Source organism: Tauraco erythrolophus, chromosome Z (assembly GCF_009769465.1).
Source record: "Tauraco erythrolophus isolate bTauEry1 chromosome Z, bTauEry1.pri, whole genome shotgun sequence".
NCBI lineage: Eukaryota > Metazoa > Chordata > Aves > Musophagiformes > Musophagidae > Tauraco > Tauraco erythrolophus.
Genome location: NC_141496.1, coordinates 23,162,832 through 23,182,191, shown reverse-complemented (window position 1 = coordinate 23,182,191; position 19,360 = coordinate 23,162,832). Strand labels below are relative to the sequence as shown.

The following is a 19,360-nucleotide window of genomic DNA, read 5'->3' as shown; positions in this document are numbered from 1 at the left end:
CAGTTCACTGACACTAGCAACACTTCTGCAATAAGTCTGAGTAAAACATAGGTGTTTGTAGCCAGTGTGCTGATGGCTGTCTCAGTGACTGAGTGGGAGATGAAATTCCTGCAATTTAAGTATGCAGGTTTGATAGCAACGTAACAAGAGAGGTTTTGGCTATGAACAACTAAGCATAATGGATTTGTCTCTGTCAGGAGTTGGGGTAATATAGAAGTGTGTACTTATTATCTCATGCAGGTAGAAATGGAAAGAGCTAGTCAGACTTCCACCGCTGCGGTGGGTACTACCAGGATCTCCATAATGATGGAATGAGAAATTAAGACCAGTTTAAGAAAGGTGTTAGATAGACATGTAGCTCCCATGGAACTGTAAACATATTATCTATCCAAACAGGATGAAGTACCTAATATCTCTGAGGGTCTGCATTGAATATCCACACCCAGTTGGAAACTCACAGGCCAGTTTGGTGGCTTTTGGTTCAGGAACTAACTTCTTTCTAACTTCTGCAGTTTGCAGTCAATCATGATGTGTAACATAATCAGTGTAGATCTGCCAAGGAAATATGCTCTGGGAAGTGTCCCTTATACAAATGATCTGGACAGAATGAGGGATTAGCTCACTAGAGGAATATTTCTAAATTGATTTTCAGTCAGGAGAAAATATAAGTGGCATCAGGAAGCTTATTCTAAAACACCTTGGCCACTACCCTAAAGATTCAACTATATAATTTGAAACTGATGAAGCAAGAGTCAATTCTAGGCATATGTGGTCTGAGGACATGGCACCAGCTGAAGTAAGTGTAATGTAGAACAGTGAAAAGAAAAGAGAACCTAATAGCCACCTTGCATGCAAAAGCCAGATGCTAAATAATTAATCGTCCTTTCAAACGAATAACCTCTCTATCCCCATATGCATACTGACTTTTATCCTAAATAAATTAATAAGACAGTATAAATAAAGGCATATAGACCATTCCTAAATACTCTGTTGGCAACAGAACACACTGGAGCTGCCTTTGCTGATAGCTGCATTAACAGCCGCAGTTGGGCTGCTGTGGAGGAGGGGTGTCCTTTAGCCGTGTGTTCTGCTTGCTGGCAGCGATGGTGGGATCCGTCTCCAGGCTTTCTGACATTTTGTCACAGATGATATCCACGAGTCGCTCAAATGTCTGCTTGACGTTAATGTTGTCCTTGGCACTTGTTTCAAAAAATTCAAATCCTAAGAAAAAATACAACACGCATATTTCAATATCTCCAATAAATATACAAACTTCTCTTAGGCGAGGAAGAGTGGAGAGACACTCAGAAAGCAAACTTATAGAAAAGAGATATTGCAAGAGCAGCTAAAATTGTACCCTAATCAGAATAAGTATACTAGTGCTATTTGCTTTATATCAAGCCAGATAAAATCAGGACTGGCCCAAACACATTCCCTTAGACAAATGTTACTTTAAACAGTTTAATCTAAAAATTGACATCAGTTTGAAAGTATTATTATTTTAGAGATGCTCTCTATATACAGCCATTGAGAAGGAATAATCTGCTGCTCCATCTCTAACTATTACCTTCCTCTGAGCATTATTCAGTGGAAACAGCCACTTCCATCATGTCATTAACCTGGTGCCAAACCAGACAACTGCGTTTGGAAATAAGCAGGTAAGAAACCAAGCAAGACAAGGAAAGATTTATGCAGTTTGATATCTACTTAATTTAGAGGTGAATCCATGGGACCAAAGGGACTTCCAACCTCACAAGTAAAACTAATAAAAAAATACACAAACGCACATAAGGAAGAAAACTTCCTTAATTCACACAGAAGGACTTTTTATCTATCCATTCTCAGTGAGTACCTCAAAGGTAAAAATCAGAGCTATCCTTAGCCGAGAAGGGATACTGGAAGCCTTTATGGAGCAGAGCCAGCTTTCCCAAGCTCTCTTCTCTAACCTCATTTGTCCCGTGTCTCATCTCTCATGTCTGTCTTCTTCATCTAAGCCGGGTTTGCAACTTGCTGGTCAGCCTGCAATCCAGCAGGCTCCTGCCAGCACTGGGTCTTGCCACGTTCCTGATTCCTTTGCAAAACATTTGTCTTTTTTAATTTGTTTGTTTTCTAAGCCTCATCCTCCATGCTCCACCTTTTCTCACAGTTACCATATTGCACACCTGAGGGTTTCCTGGTAATTTAAAACTTTCTCCTACTTCTGCCTTTCTATGACCTAAAAGTTTAATATTAAAATAGTTTACAAAATGTCTAATCCACTGATAATTTTACAGAAGTGGCTTAGCCTTTTCATAACTAGTTTGATTCTTTCTGATTAAATCCGAATAACAATGTGCAACTACCATCGTGTTTAATTATGAGAAAAATCCCGGTAAGAAGAGGCCAATCACTTTAAAGTCTTAGCAGAAGGACAGAAAACAGCTTTTTGTGGGTTTTTTTTTTGTTTGTTTTGTTTTGCTTTGTATTGTGTTTTTTTTTTAATGTTGTGTATGTTTTCTAATGAATGGGCTAATCTGTTTTGAAAGGCCACTTTAAATTTATATGCAACTAGTTTGATCGCGTTAGTACTACGTATTCAATATGCCATCTAAACAGGATGTAATGTGCACATGCAGTCCTATAAGTGCTTGGCATATATCTTTTGCATGTTTGAGTACTAGCCTAGAATTACACAGATAATTACATTTAACTTGGCATGATATCCCAGCATGCACTAATAACCAATGCAAAAATTCAACTCTCTGTTGTGAATTTTCTTCGTATTTCTAATTTACATAAGGTGGCTTGTGCTGAAATGTCATAAAGCGCTAAATTGTTCAAACGCATAGGAGCTAAATACAGGCCAAAGTTAGTGTTCACAGGTAGTTTAGCTAGTAAGAGGTATAAATATTGTAGAGGGATTTTGTCACATAACTTCTATTAATATCAGCAAGAAGTGTAAGGATAACTTCACAGGTATGAGTATACATTGCCATGAAAACTTTTCCTTTCCACATTTCTCTAGAAAGCAAGAGAACTGGGCATCGTAAAAGACTGTCTACAGGAATCATATACTGGGTGGAGATTTGAATCTACATGACACTGTTTTAGTTTAGCTTGGCTTACAAGTCTCCTTTGTTCTAAACTAGATGGAAAATGGGGAAAGCCAGTGTAGCCTCACTTGCTGGTGGCTTCAGCCCTCCTGCAGAGCTCCATGCAGGAGAAGACTGTTCAGATTGCTTGGGGAGTGCTTGAGGGAAGGAAGATCCTCCACATTTTCAGTGCTCTTTATTGAAACTTGGCTGCAACTCTAGCACATCAAGACAGTTACATCCTTCCCCAACTGTAAGTGTCTGCTCCACAGTAAGCAGGAGGAAAGCAGCCATTTCAAAGAGGAACAAGCGGGACCAGAGGGCAAAAGGGTAGACGGACAATGAGAATGGCACACCAAAACCTTGGAGAAGACAACAGGAAGATGAATGAGTCTTAAGGACATTTCTGAAGGGAAGAGTTTTTACAGATAATAAGACAGAAAATCTGGCACGAGACAATCATGAAATGGCAGATATGACACGTAGGTGAGAGATGTGGACAGAGAAAAGCAGAGAGTGAAAGGAAAAGAGTCACAAGAAGAGAGGAGAACGATGTCAGGAAATACTGTACCTGGACAGGATCAAGAAAACAGGCCCACTACCATGGTGAGGATATTCTGCATAAGAACACTTGAAAAACTTAGAGGCATCTATTCTCCAAGTAAGATAGAGGCTTACAGAGTACTCAGGCACAAACATATTTATTCAAATAAAATAAAAACAGCTGTGGTAAAAATCTATGGAATTTCACTTACAATTTTGATATCAGAAGGAAATTGTAGTTGAAGTAGTAGTGCAGCTGGGTATCAGGCTATGCCTATACACACATCCCATCAACTTAGCCATTAATTGCCTGGGTGATCCAAGACCTCCCCAGCTAGGCCCTGCATGGATGAGACAATGCACTGACATGTGAGAAAGTGACTGAACTCCCAGCTGCCTTCACAATGAAGTATCTGCTTTATTCTATACAGGAACTGTACAGATGGGAATTTTGGACAGTCCTGGCAAGCGGCCCCTGCTGTGTATAGGCCAGCTGATAGGAACTATTTAAATGCTTAAATGTGCTAATAAACATCCTAAGTAGAAAATGGGGCCATGCCAGTGGGCTCCTCTCAGGCAGTTCCTGCTGTAGAATGGATTCAGCTGCACATAGGTAAGATACTTGTAGATGGTGTGTGGAAACTGTTCTTGCAGATGCAGAAATGGTCACACACAACAGTCTCTTGAAGCCAGCTAAAATAGTTAAGAAATGCTTTGTGCACAGTTTAAAGTAATCACTGCCAACAGATCATGGTACGTAGTGGGCACCTAGGACCATCTGGATTACCAGAATTCAGGAGAACAAGAGTTCAGAAAGCCTCATGCGATGCAGCTGAGGACTCCATTGCAAGGGTGGATGCTCCATCCCTGGAGACGTTCAAGGGTAGGTTGGACGAGGCCCTGCGCAACCTGATCTAGTTGGAGATATCCCTGTTCCTTGCAGGGGGGTTGGACTAGATGACCTTTGAAGGTCCCTTCAGCCTTAACCATTCTATGATTCTATGAAGACCCTTACAATAGAAGCTCCTGTTGCCATTTGGACAGCAACTGACCGTCCTGTGCAGGGAATTCAATTCCCCACATGGGTGTTACCTCATCCAAAATATCCCAATAAATTAGAGTACTGTTTCTTTTTTTTTTCTTTTTTTTTTTTTTTTTTTCATTTAACAGAAAGTCTGTCTGTAGAAGAGTTTTAAAGAGATAAGGAAGAATTTTTCTTAGCAGAGTGTGTCTGGAATAAATACCTGAATTCTGGTTGTTTTCTGTTTTGTCATGGAATGGTTTGCAGATCTTTTTCCCCATGACCTCTCTTGACTCATCTTGCAATTATTTTTACTAATAGTGCTTAGAGAGCATAAGCTTCTAAAATGCTTTTATATAAGGGCATCAGACCTATGCCTTTTAATACTTTCTTTAGTTTTTTTTCCACTGCTCATTATTAATGAGAAAAGATTTTCCATGTGTGTATAAGCCTGAAGTGAGGCAACTCTCTGGTGATGCTCAGAGCAGCTGAGCTCAAAGAACACCATGTTCCCACCACCCGTGATGATCTGAACTGCCGATGTGGATGAGATCGGGGAGAGAAGATTACTGCAAAGATATGACAAAGCCCAAGAGGCAAGTGGGTAGATAAGGCAGAACAGAGCTGAAACTAAGGAAATCCAAAATATTGAAGTGCTGCCTGAACATAGGAACAATGCATGTGGAACACGCATCAGGATGCTCTAATTTAAATGCCTCTTGTGTGTTTAATTCAGTTTTCCTTTTGCTGTCCTTCCACTATGTCTCTTTCCCTTATCTAGCTTTTCCCAATAGCATTGACTCAAAGAAAGCTGGCAAGCTCTCAGCAGTCCCTGCAGAGCCCTACACCAGAAGGGGGCAGCCAGGACACCAGCATGGTGCTGCCATTCACCTGGTGAGCTATAATGCATGTAGAGCAGTTTAGATAGCCTCCCTGAAACACATAAACAGTCTGAATTACCAACTTTGCTCCCTCTCTGCCTCACAGTTGTCTTGGCTCTGCAGGCTCCTTTTTCAATGCTCATTAACAATCGTTTACGCCTGTTTTGAAAAATAAGGAAGGAAGAAACCCAGAAAGGAGAGCCATATGCAAAGGGAAGAACATTCTGCACCCTCTCATCTTCTGAGAAAATGTAACATCAAGAGGATGTGCTAGCTAGCAAATTTTATGCACAATTCCACAGACAATACAGACAAGAGCTACGTTAATGTTTTACTAGCTGATCAGGAAGATCTTCTAGTTTCAGAGCGTTTGCCCACAACCAAGACAATTTTATTTATCACACCAATGTTACATTTAACAGATGTCATCAAGGATGTGTTCCCACAATGACTATTCTTACTCAAAAGCAAGCTTGAACTCTGATCCTTAGTGATGCTCTTGCCAGTGCCCTGTTCAATCCAGTATTTTGAGGAGTAATAGGAGATAGCAACATCAGAGCAAGAAGTGGCTGCAGGAAGCTGCTCCCTTTGTAACACAACGGTGTACAAAAGACATAATGTAGAAAGCTATGGGAATGAATCATTCAACAATGTCATAGTACATAAAGCAGAGAAGCTAATGATGCCTTATTTTCTTGGATTTGCATCCTGTGGGCAGTTCTGAGGGGGCGCTAGCAGGCACTTATTTTCTTGCCTGCTGTGAATAGATAGTGTCAAATAAGGTTTGCTTTCACATTGTGGGCTGTCAGTCAAGGCAACTGCAAGACCTTTCTCCTCTGCTCAGTTGTCCCTTTCCTCAGAACTGTTAATATCTTTCAGAACTCTGCCTCTCTCTCCTACAGAGGCGGATACATGTGACACGATTGCAAAGGTCATCTCTCTTGGGAAACTGGGCTGAAAGTAGCTGGTGACCATTGCTGTTCTTCAAAGTATCTCCTACACCTGCAACCACTGTAGCAGATCTGGTTACACTGTGCTCTGCTTTGTAGACCAGTTGGATGGACTACATTAAGAAAAGAATTAAAACAACATTTAAGCCCCAAAATAAGACTTTGCTAATACTACCTCAGCAAAGAGCAGTGCTTTAGCACTATTCTGGATGGAGTTAGTGTAAAGATGGTTAACAGAAATGCTAAGATATTTATCCAACTTTTAGAATGGCAAGATTTTTTTTTTTTTTTTAAAAAAAAAAGCTAAAGGGGAGCTCTCAGCTGTGACAGAATGGACAGACTTGAGGGGCAGTTAGTGGTAATGCTATAGTGAACACCTCCTTTTCCAGCCTTTCAGAACTGAAGGTTTCCATGTAAATTCTGGTTGTAATTTTCATTGTGGCTTCCAGATACCTTTCAAATGTGTGCATTTGGGCAATAAATTAGATTCTGGCAAAGGACTTGTTTTGTTTGTTTACGTGAGACATTTGTTGAGCAAACACAACGCCTCGCTTCTGATTGTCATTAAGTAACTTTCTTGTAACGCAGCTCCAAGTGTGTGAAAGCAATGGCAGGCTGGCATTTCCCCGGGGTAAAAAAAACATCCTGGGGATAGGAGCCTTTAATTGCTCTGCCAATACCCTGTGTGTGTGATAACTAAACATAAGACTGGTGTTTGTCAGTCCTTTCTCTGACACTAATGTTTGCCCTTTAAAAAGAGCTGAAAACAGTGAAGGATGGAACTGTGAACAGGCATGTTCCTGCACAACCCAATTATTTTCATTTTTAATGCAAAGTCAGACGCAGCCACGTGTCCATGCTCTCAAAGCTGCTGGCGACCCTGCCTTCTGCACCACAGCCTCCAGCCAGCCATGGAGGCAAAAGAGAACTTGCTGTTCTAGCAAGCTATGTGCTGAATTGCCAAGTCCCACTTGATTCCCGATTTAGATGACAAAATTACAGCCCTAAAAATGTCTCTTCAGTTGCTATCTAAACTCACAGATGCCTAATATCCACAGTGTACCCACAGATGCCTAATGTACACATTATCCCTGCTGGGCTTATACCCCAAGGCAAATGAAGGTTCACACCAGTCCTGACACTGGGGAGCTGCTGTCTTGTGCCTTAGGTCTGGCAGGACTCAGAAACAAGTTGTGTTCCTGCCCCATCTCAGCAGCAGGCCCAGTCTTGCAAGTCCATGTCTTGTGTTGGGGACTCCAGAGCTGAATGCAATATTCCAGGTGGGGTCTCACAAGAGCAGAGTAGAGGGGCAGAATCACCTCCCTTGACCTGCTGGCTATGCTTCTTTGGATGCAGCCCTTGATACAATTGGCTTTCTGGACTGCAAGTAGGCTGATTTTGGTTTGCAGTGAGAAATTTTCTTCTTGTTTTTGGTGGAATTTATTTTCAAAGGACTGAGAATCAAGAGAAGGAAAGAAAGAAAAAGCTGAAAATAAAGACTTTAAAGAAGAAATGACCCAAAAGAGATGAGAAGAGAAAGGATGGAGAGCGGAAAACCACCTCGAAATAAGCAAAATAAGGTACGTGTTAAAATCTGAGGGATAAAATGACTACGTCTCTGAGCGACAAGATGTGGAGGCGCCCTGAAGCCCCAGGTGCTGCTGACACCGGGGCATGTCATTCAGAGCCCTTTACAGGTGCCTTGAATGTAGTGTGATGGCTGGCTTCTACCAGCCCTTGCAGAAGGGAATGTGAGAGCTCACCCAGAAAGAGTCTCCTTTGTTTTCTGACATCACCTGGTGGGCCCTGGGAGGGACAGTGTGCAGAAACATTTAGAAAGCAGGTGAGTGCACTATAAGACATGTTCAGATGTGCTGGAAGCCCTCTGCCACGGGTGACCTCAGGTGGCAGGTTATAAGATACATGGAGGCACAGAAAATCTGATGGGAACGGCACTGTCCTGACAACTGCTGGACAGAACACAGAGCTAGAGGTGGATTTCACACTAGATGATCACCAGAGGTCTCTCCCAACCAATATTTCTATGACACCACAGCTCCATTTCCCAGAGCCTTAAACAACCTGAGTCAAAAAGGTCAGACAGGACAAACAGGACTTTAAAGGAAAATGTCACCAGACATTTGGGGCAGATCTTGCAGTACTCCCCTAGTTCCAGGTGCAGCCTGAGCATAACATGCAGGGTTTGGACCTATGGCAGGGTTGTACTTTTGCAGCAACCTTATACATACAAACCATGAATAAAAGGAACAAAGAAATTAATGTTGTCTGTCATTCTTTTTACTTCTGTTCTGACAAGCAACACCAAACTTTTGTGAACACATGAAGCTTTCAACTCAGATGAGATGCATGAGATGAATATGAGGGGAAAGCTGTGTGAGTAATGCAGCTGGCAAGTGTGCATGCATTTTGCTTGCAAGAAGTTCCAAGCCTTTCTTACTAAAATGCTTTAAAACATTTAAGTGCTGACTATATTGAGGTTTCACTCAGTTGCCAATGGATGTGGTGTCCAAGCAAACTTTCTTGAGGAGACAAAATAGTATAAGCATCATGTTCCACACCTTTTTATTGTAGTGATTAATGAATAAATGTGTTTAAATGTGTGTGCAGTGATTCCTGTGTCAATATGAACATTCCATTAATTGATTCTCTCTACTGGCTTGTTTGTGATGTTTCTATATTTTCTTAGGATGATATCTCTGTAAGGTAAAGTTACATGTCTCAGCTGAATTTATTTAATCCTGTCTGTTTTCATCTCATTCTAACATTACTCTTCTAATGATGCTAATGTGCTAAACAACCATGAACTAATTTATGAAAAAAATAATGCACCACTTAGAAAAAGTACTGAATAGGGTGACAGGGAATGGTTAAGGTGTAAGATGGTCTTTGTGTCTGGAATGATGAAATAGTTTGGGAATTTCAGCCTGGAGAAAAAGGAGGGGTATGACAGAGGTCTTTGAGACCAACAGTGTTACAGAGCAGGTAACAGCAAACAATTTTTCACTGTTTCTCAGAATATGACAGTGAAGAAACATCTGATAAAACTAGCAAGTGGCTGATTCAAAGCAGAAGCAGAAAACTCCGACAAACTGCACATACGTAAAAGATGTTGTGGATGGTAAGATTTTATGTGATTTCAAGGACATCATTGGACAAGTCCATGGAAAAAATCCTGAAATGGCTATTAAATATAAAAATACTGTCTTTAGTTCATGACACCCGCAAATATAATTTGCTACAGTCTGGGAAAATACCACTGTATGTTTGCCCTTTTATACCTTTCACAAGGCACATACTTTTGGCCATTACCATAGGTAAGGTAGTATGCTGCTTGTAGCTATGATCTGCAGTGGCATTGCCAGTGTCATGTCCTATATCATTGATGACAAACTTTAAAAAATCTAAAATGGAAATAAGACAAAGTCTATCTTCATAAACATTCTGTTAATTTCCCTTCAAGGTCAGATCTGGTTTTCTTAACCATTCTTTCTCTCTTTTGTGACTTTCTGTTAGTGTTATGAGAGAAGTACTTGGAGCTACCACATGATACTCGACTAGTTTAGCTAGACCTTAGCAGGTAACTAGACCTGGTTGATCTCAATCACTTTTTTGAGTTACACTTGAGAAGTAAGACAACGCTGAGATTTAAAGAAATTATGGATTACACCTCATTAATAAAATTCAAGGCCACAATTTTCAAAGAGGTCAGCAGCCACAAAAGAGGCATGATTTTCTGATAACCCCATTCTCAACAGGACACTGTGTTTCCTGGAGGGCTAAATGCCCCAAGCTCTTTTTGACCTTTTGAAAACCCAGCCTAAAATGTACATGTATTCATTTTCTCAGTGACTTCAAATAAACCAGGACTGAAAATAAAACCACTCTTGAGAACAGAGAGTGTTTCACAACATGTTCTTTGTACAGCACTCACGTGTTGTGCTTGCTTGTAATTGTGGCTGTAATCAACGTTGCAAACCATAGCATTCAAAGGACCTACAGTCTTAAAATGTCTTGCTGGACACAAAAATCAATATAGTTATTTTTAAAGCTTGCCCACAAGAGATGTTATCAACTCACTGGCAGAGAAAGAAAAGACAGTCTCAAGTGTTTGACACAACTTGTGCCCTTCAAATGGGCCAACACGGTCAGAGGACTTACTACAATTCAGAGAAACTCGTTCTGCTTTTCCTGACACCAGCTCTCACAATCTCTGAGCAGATTTAAGAAATGATTGCAGCTGTACAGGAAACATATAAACACTTGTGTGTGCAGTCTGAGTACAGTAAATGGCATGCTGGATCAGAGCCACAATTTATCAAATACAATAATCTGCCCTTGAGATATCCACAGGACGTATACCTCAGAAAGGAAAACCCTAGAGTAGACAAAGATGGGAATAGAGGATCATCTGCTTCCATAAAGATTGAATTCTAAATCCCAGGAGTTAGAGTTAGCTTTAAAGCCTGAAACATGAGTTTTGATATCTATCTCTTTTTTTTTTTTTTTTTTTTTTTTGGCAAGCACTGGTTATTACAGTTGGGGATTCCTGATTGTACAACATGCAAAGTTCCTTCTCGTCTTGCTAAATTGATGACCTTGGGGATTCCTTGTCAACTCACTGCATTAATCTTTATATAGGAAAATAGTTTGAGGAATAGAAATTCAGAATAGTTATGTGACATAAAAAAAAATAATCTGCATACTTAACATTGAAAATTTATGTTTATTGCTAGACATTTTAGTGCTTGGTCTAAATTTGAGGTAAATGTATATACAGTTAAATTTTTTAGATCTCTTTCTCCATTGAATACACTTTCCTAGCTTCTACTAAAATGAATAAAAACTAGAAGTACAGAGGAAAGAATAGATTACAGAAATGTATATAATATGACAAGTATTTCTGCAAAGAAAAATATCTTCTGTTAAAGCAGATGAAATGGTGACAATTTTGGTTTGGTGCAAACAGTTTCAGAAACTCAGTTGTTCACAAATGTTGGCAATTTTTCTGGACGTAACCTGCTGTTAAATCTTTTCTGTCATGTTTCAAGGACTAATTTATGGTCATTCTTAATGTATACTTTTGAGGTGTGCTTTTAGACATATGAAATGCTTTTTTAGACAGATGTGATAAGAGGATATGTTATTCTGATGAAATTATTTACCAGAACAAGCAATTATACGACTAGAAAAATTATTTAAAAAAAATAAGGTCAGTGAACTATGACTATACATAAATTAAGAACCACCAGCATGGGATTAGATCCAGGTGGTATAATCTCTCTCTCTCTTTCCCATGCAGCTACCCTTATGACACCCTTTCCCCTAAACATCCGTATAGGAAAAGCAATAAGGAGATCTTAGTTGCACACATGTTCACCAAACTGAACCTTTACCTTTTAAAAATACTAACAAATCCATGCCCAGTACGGCACAGAAATTGACCTCCAATGATGCCAGGGTTTGATTTGCACACCTGCTGAACACACTCTCATGCTCTCCAGCAAATTTGAAGGAAAAACAGGCCAGATAGTAGTATTATGATGATGCTCTGGAGATTTTCCATTACTGTTTGATCAGTGTCAACTCAAAAACGTTTCATGGCAGAAACAGAAAGAACAGAGATGTTCGCAACTCAGTAATTTTCTGTGTGGACAACATTTGTCTCCTAGAGGGAGACTTTATGAAATAGAAGTTCATGTTACTTATACCTGTGTAAATGTGCAGTAGGTGAACTCTTAGCAGTGGGAGCTGGATATTGATGTCTTTCTGTTTTGGATTATTGGTATCGGATATCATAACTCAAATTTTCTCAACTTGCAAAAGGTTTAGTTCACATTTTGAGTAAGGTATTTCTTCAATCTCTCCTCTCTTCTTTTTTTTTTTTGTTGTTTTGGTTTTTTTTAAGTTTTTTGTGGTTTTTTTTTTTTTTGTGGTGGTGGTTTTTGGTGCTATTTTTTTTTCCTTGGCTAGGACATATCTGCCTATAGCTATAGCTATTTAAGCATATTGTATATATACAGACATATGCCTAATCTTGATGCTTATCACAAAGGCCATAATGTACTTCCTATCTAAGAAGCAGCATAAGGAACATTTTGTCAGGTATGTCTTTAGTCTAAGCCAGCCTCTAAGCCAGCACTGGTCTTGCGGATGCTTTTGGATGACAGACAGCTTTATGCACAGCTCTGCAAAAGGTCATTCCTGGACACATGTCCATTCCAATGATGTTACAGTATTAGTGATAGCAACAAGGTCAGTTCAGACCTCAGCCTGCAGAAACAAAAGGGAGGTAGGGTATGACTACTCCTTTCCAGTGAATGTATCGCAAAGTTCATTACAAGTACTGTAGCAATTAATGACATTACTTTGTGCATTCTCACAAGCAATAATAAAGCTTTCGTAATTTTGTTTCTTACCAAGTTGCTCCGCTAAATGTTTGCCTCTCTCAGTGAAGATTACCCGTTCATCCTCCATGTCACATTTGTTACCAACCAAAATAACCTGGGCATTATCCCAAGAGTATGTTTTGATTTGAGTTGACCTTAAAAGAGAGAGAGAGAGAGAGAAGTCAAAGCAAAGCAAATTCCCCTTAAAGCAATTTCAAGCAGAATCGTAACAAGACAAAAAAGACAATAGTGACTTTGACATCTAGGGTAATAGGATTCTGTTTAATTCTGGATTTCAAATAAACAATGGATTATCAGTCAGGAATTATTATTACAGAAATAATATCAGCACAGGTTTTATTTTTGTTTGTTAAAACAAGACAGTCTTTCAATATTTCTGCCATCAACATTCTTCCTATATTTTTAGAAAGAAGTGGTGACGCTTTCTCCCACACAATTCAAAAAAGTATTTTCACATTTTAATGCAAACCTTATAATCTAAAACTAGACCTTTGAAACACAATCAACAGCTTATTCACATTTCATGTCTTTCAGCTTTTAAAATCAGGATCTAAATTTATCAGTAAAACTTCCAAGCTATTCTGTCTTCCTTCTGTTGTTTCTCTCCAAGACGTTCCACTATAGTTCTTTGACCTACCAGGACAGCAGCAGCGTTTACATTGTGCATTAAGCCATGGATAGGGACAGAGTTTGAACTTTAATTTACCTTCCATTTAAACTATGCAAGCGCTTACCATGACTACAGCTGAATCAGAGTATCTGAGGCCTTAAAACACCATGAGACCTTGAGCACTGGTGCTGAAACAGCTTACCCTGCAAAGCTCTCTTCTGCAATTTGAATGCAATGCAGCTAATGGGCAACTTAGGAACACACTTATAGCACCCCCAGTCGCTGACTGCTACGCTGCTGATACTCAGACCTGCTTTGTAGGAAGCAAAGCTCCACGTCCTGGCTCCAGGCTTAGTCAGGAGTGATGCTGCTGGCTACCACCTTCTAACTGAGAGCACTACCTGCCTTTGAAGGTAATGCAGTATGCAGCAAACTTACTCTAAGCACTTACCTTTTGCCTTGGACTTGTGACTATGTCTGGCTTCAGGCTCTGTGTCAAGCACCTGGTAGAATATTAATCTCTCTTCTGTCCTTGTATGAGCAATGGAGAGAGAAAAAGATGCAAAGCATCTCTCTCTCTCTCTCCTTGGACAATGCAGGGTGCTTCGGAAAACTGCACTGGAATAGAAACTAACCTGCTTAACTACAAATTTACTACACATTTTGTAGTAGGATAGGATAGTGTAGGAGATAGTGCCCTGGAAGGGAATCCCGTTGTGTACCAGAGCCCTAGGTCTCTGTAAGAAAAGATGAAATAGTGTCAAAAGTCTGTCACCTAAGTGTTTTGGAAGCTGGTCTCTTTGGGTGCTAAGTTCACTAGTGACCCCTTCTCATAACACTGCCATTATCTCTACATACTCAGACCCCTGTCTGCAAAATGTTTAATGCACAAAAAAGATCATTATGCAGTCAGACAACCATTTCTAGTGAAAGACAGAAAATGGATCAAATCTGCCCAACTGGCTTTGCATATTGCAAGACCGGAGGGATGGACATGGGCAAAACCTGCTACAGCTATCTTTGTAACCCGGGGTCCAATGCCATTGCCCACAGGCCCAGACTACCCTGCATCAGTCAGAGCACCTTTAAGCTGTTTGTGATGGGTTTGCAGTGCCAGGCAGAGGAATTTAAGGAGAAGGACCACGCTGCCTTTAGGGTTGTTTTACTCCATCAGAATGACCAAAAAGAAGCTGAAGCAAGCCACAGGCATTTTGTGCTAGAGATTGTTCCCTTGGGCCTGCCCTGATCTTTCCTTCAAGAAATAGACTTGTGCTATTTTAGAATCAGAGAATGGTTAGGGTTGGAAGGGACCTTAAAGGTCATCTAGTTCCAACCCCCCTGCCATGGGCAGAGATATCCTCCACTACACCAGGTTGCCCAAAGCCTCATCTAACCTGGCCTTGAACACTTCCAGAGATGGGGCATCCACAACTTCTCTGGGCAACCTGTTCCACTGCCTCACCACCCTCAATGTAAAAAATTTCTTCCTTATATCTAATCAAAATCTCCCCTCTTTCAGTTTAAGTCCATTGCCCCTTGTCCTATCGCTCCATGCCCTTGTAAAAAGTCCCTCTCCAGCTTTCCTGTAGGTCCTCTTTAAGTACTGGAAAGCTGCTATAAGATCACACCAGAGCCTTCTCTCCTCCAGGCTGAACAGCCCCAACTCTCTCAGCGTGTCTTCATAGCAGAGGTGCTCCATTACTATAAAACAGTTTTATAGTAATTTGAGTAGATGATCATAAGGTATTGTGACAAAAGCAGAGGTCAGACTTCTCTGTACACTTACATTTCACTAAAGATACAATTGCTTAGAAAAAGGGCACCATGCATTCATTTTGTCAGAAATGTTCTTTTGGAACCATGCTGAATTCTTCTGAAATTTGTGGTTAAGCAAAATAGGATTTTATTATTTTTTTTTTTAAAACGGAACTATATTTATCACCATAGCAACTTTGCAAATACTAGTAGCTCAAATGTCAGAGTGTCTTAGTCCATTAAGGACTCTAATAGATCTCAGCTTTGAGCAGTTATGAGTTGGGGGTTAATTTGTTCCCCTTATGTCAACAGGAAATTGAAGATGTCTCAAAAGCAAAATATACAGTAAAAACATTGAGCTTTACAGAAGGAATTACTTATGTATTCTGTAAAGGTAAAATATAAGAAATTGATGAATGAAGAAAGACAGCCTGGAGAAATATTGTCACTTAACAGAGAGAATTCTTTCAGCTTTGTTAGTAGACTTTTGCTACAGAGCCTTACATGAGTTTATTTGCTTAAGAATGTTAACACCCTTAATTTTACTGCAGCCAGATATGATTTTTCATTCTATGAACTCTGAACCTGTGCATTGAAATGCTTCTCATTACCAAAGTGACTTCTTTTATTCTTAGATGTTTTTATCTTGTTTGCTTACATCTTGTATTCTATTTACAAAGAATCTTTCAAGCAACAGGAGAAGAGATCTTCCTGTTGGTAACAATTCCAAAGGCTTATGTTTTGCAAAAGACTCTGTAGTGCAAAAATACAACTAACTGACTGGAAAAGTCAGTCAAATGTATCCCCACCCAACCCCCCATCAGTAGGAGCTTGGATTCAAAGAATATTATAGGCTTATCACTGTTATGTTTTCTTTTAGACGTACGTTTCCACTAATGGCTTCTATAGATTTTAATTCTTACAATTCTCCACAAATTCCAACACACAGCTCATTTAAAAAAGAGATTTTGCTGTTCCTTGCATACATAACCTTTCAAATGATCGAGGCTTCTGATTAATCCAAAACACAAACCATTGTCCTTGTAAAGAACTTTAGCCTCAGGAAGATTGAAGACATGAAAAGGCAAAGCTGATGTTTGCAGTAAGCTGAATACAGCAGTGAGCTGTTCAGTCTCAGTGACCTGGTGTATGTCAATAGTAATTTACCCTGTAAATCTTCCACATTCTAGTTGTATGGTAGGCAGGCAATCTGCAACATGCTTGAATTTTTATAATGTATAGACACCAGAGGGGCAGATTAATGCAGGATTTCAATGATCCATTACTTTCAGTGATCAACGCAAGACTTGTTCTCCCTGTGCTGCAATTCTGCCATATTCCTTGTCAGAAAAGAGGACTTCCTGAATGCTAACTAAAGCAATGCTATTTGCTCATCTTAAAACAATTCTGTATTTTCTACTACTGTTCAAAGTAGTGTAAAGTTACATCAATAAATCTCCAAAAGAGTTTGGGACTATTATGACAGAAGAAGGTCATAACAGGCTTTTTCCCTTTGTTTGATGGAAGGAAACACTGTGAAAAAACGTTCAAAACAAACTGTACTCTGAAATTTATCTTAAAGGAAAGGTGAAGATAAACAGTTCACACTGGCATATGTCCATATGCACACTGCTTCATTTTTACTGTGCTACCTAGTTCTGCTCCTAGGAATGCCTTGTAAGACTTGTTAGTTCACAAAATATTCTTCTGAAAATATTGCTTTTTACTTAAACAGAGTATAATGACATTTTGTATTGCTGCCTCTTCTAACTCTGTCATTTATTAAAGGAGACAATAAAACCAGTGTTGCCTAGGTAAAGTAACACAGTTACCTCATCTCTCATGAGCACACAGGTTTCAAAGTGAATATTACAATGCTAAAAATGGTGAAAACACCATTATAAAGAACAAAGACACTATTATCATGCACTACCCTCCTCCAAGCCTGCCAAAAACATTTAATTTCAGTTCTGTTTAAAACCAAGCATAGTGAAATGCACTTTCATGACAAGAGGAAGCAGTAGGTAAAAGTAGGTAAATATGCTGTGTGTTGCATTATCTTTTGGGAAAAAATCAGATACGAGCTTAAAGGGCTACATCTATTCTCAGGTAAGACTCTGCTTGAGGTGTATAAAAGAATCAGTTTAATAAAGAACTTAATTCTAGCAGGAAGAGTGAAGCCAATCATGAAAGAACAAAACTTTCAAAGAAGTGGGAGACTGACCTTCCTGCAGCAGCGTGACCCTGCTCCCCTGAACATGCAAGAGCTCCAAATAATTGCTCAGGTAACAATGCTGGGGGGGTGGGGTGGGTGGACAGCTCACAAGCATTATTGCACTGCACGATGGAGTGGTGTCGTGGCTCAGGCCAGCCGGCAACTAATGGCCACACAGTTGCTCGCCCATCCTCCTCCACCCCAGGGGATGAGGAAGAGAATTAGAGGGAAAAAGGGAAAGAACAATTTAATACTGATAATAATAATATATGAATACACATATGTGTATAAATATCATAATAGACACAAAAAAGTGATGCACAGTGCAATTGCTCACCACCTGACTACCAAGGCCCGGTCTGGTCCAGACTAACGATCCTGAAACAGATAAGTCCCTGAAATCCCAGAGGAGCGAGAGGACAAAAAAGAGAGACAAAGAGTACTCCAAGCGTTGAAGAGTGAGAGCCACTAGAAGAGCAGAAGACCTTCTTTCCAGTCAACCCTCATCTATATACTGGGCATGATGTTACATGATGTTACAGACTTGCATGATGTTATAGAGTCAAATCTGGCCAGCAATATTAGAAATAACAGAAAAGGATTTTATAGGTACGTGAGAGAAAAAAGGAAAACGAGAGAGAATGTGGGGCCTCTCCGGAAGGATACGGGTGACCTGGTTACTGAGGACATGGAGAAGGCTGAAATATTCAACAACTTTTTTGCCTCAGTCTTCACTGGCAACCACTCGAACCACACCACCCAAATCACAGAGGATATTGGCTGGGTCTGGGAGAGTGAAGAACCACCCAGGGGAGGAGTAGATCAGGTTCGGGAACACCTAGAGAACCTGAAGGTGCACAAGTCCATGGGACCTGATGAGCTACATCCACGGGTCCTAAAGGAACTGGCGGCTGAAGTTGCTAGGCCACTAGCCATCATATTTGAGAGGTCCTGGCAGTCTGGTGAGGTTCCTACGGATTGGAAAAGGGCAAACATAACCCCCATCTTTAAAAAGGGGACCAAGGACAATCTGGGAAACTACAGTCCAGTCAGCCTTACCTCTGTGCCAGGTAAAATCATGGAACAGATTCTCCTGGTAGCTGTACTAAGGCACATAAAAAATAACCAAGTGGTTGGTGACAGCCAACACGGCTACACTAGGGGCAAGTCGTGCCTGACTAATTTAATGGCCTTCTACGACAAAGCTACAGCGCTGGTTGACACGGGTAAAGCAACGGATGTCATTTTCCTGGACTTGTGCAAGGCATTTTATACTGTCCCACATGACATCCTTGTCTCTAAAAGGGAGAGACACGGATTTGACAGATGGACCACTCGGTGGATAAAGAACTGGCTGGATGGTCGCACTCAAAGAGTTGTGGTCAATGGTGCGATGTCTACATGGAGACCAGTGTCAAACGGTGTCCCTCAGGGGTCTGTTCTGGGTCCAGTGCTGTTCAACACCTTTGCCAGCGACATGGATGATGGCATTGAGTGCACCCTCAGTAAGTTTGCTGATAACACCAAGCTGTGTGGTGCCGTGGACTCCCTTGAGGGAAGAGATGCCATCCAGGGGGACCTTGACAGGCTTGAGAAATGGGCCAGTGCAAACTGCCTGTGCTTCAACAAGTCAAAATGCAAGGTCCTTCACCTGGGTCAGGCCAATCCTAGGCACAAATACAAACTGAGCACAGAGTGGGTTGAGAGTAGCCCTGAAGAGAAGGATTTGGGAGTGTTTATAGACGAGAAGCTCAACATGAGCCGGCAGTGTGCTCATGCAGCCCAGAAGGCCAACCGCATCCTGGGATGTATCAAGAGAAGCGTGGTCAGCAGGTCAAGAGAGGTGATTCTCCCCCTCTACTCTGCTCTTGTGAGACCTCACCTTG

General features: G+C 40.6%; 1 protein-coding gene across 1 annotated transcript in view; it reads right to left on the bottom strand.

Moving 5' to 3' along the window:
- Positions 1–1,033: 1,033 nt before the first annotated feature.
- Positions 1,034–19,360, bottom strand: part of RAB3C (RAB3C, member RAS oncogene family) — a 157,069-nt gene continuing 138,742 nt past the window's right edge. The window contains exons 4-5 of the mRNA XM_086629444.1: positions 12,904–13,028; positions 1,034–1,221 (exon numbers count right to left, since the gene is read on the bottom strand). Of these exons, the coding sequence (XP_086485570.1) occupies positions 1,034–1,221; positions 12,904–13,028 (313 nt within the window). The remainder of the gene's footprint in view (positions 1,222–12,903; positions 13,029–19,360) is intronic.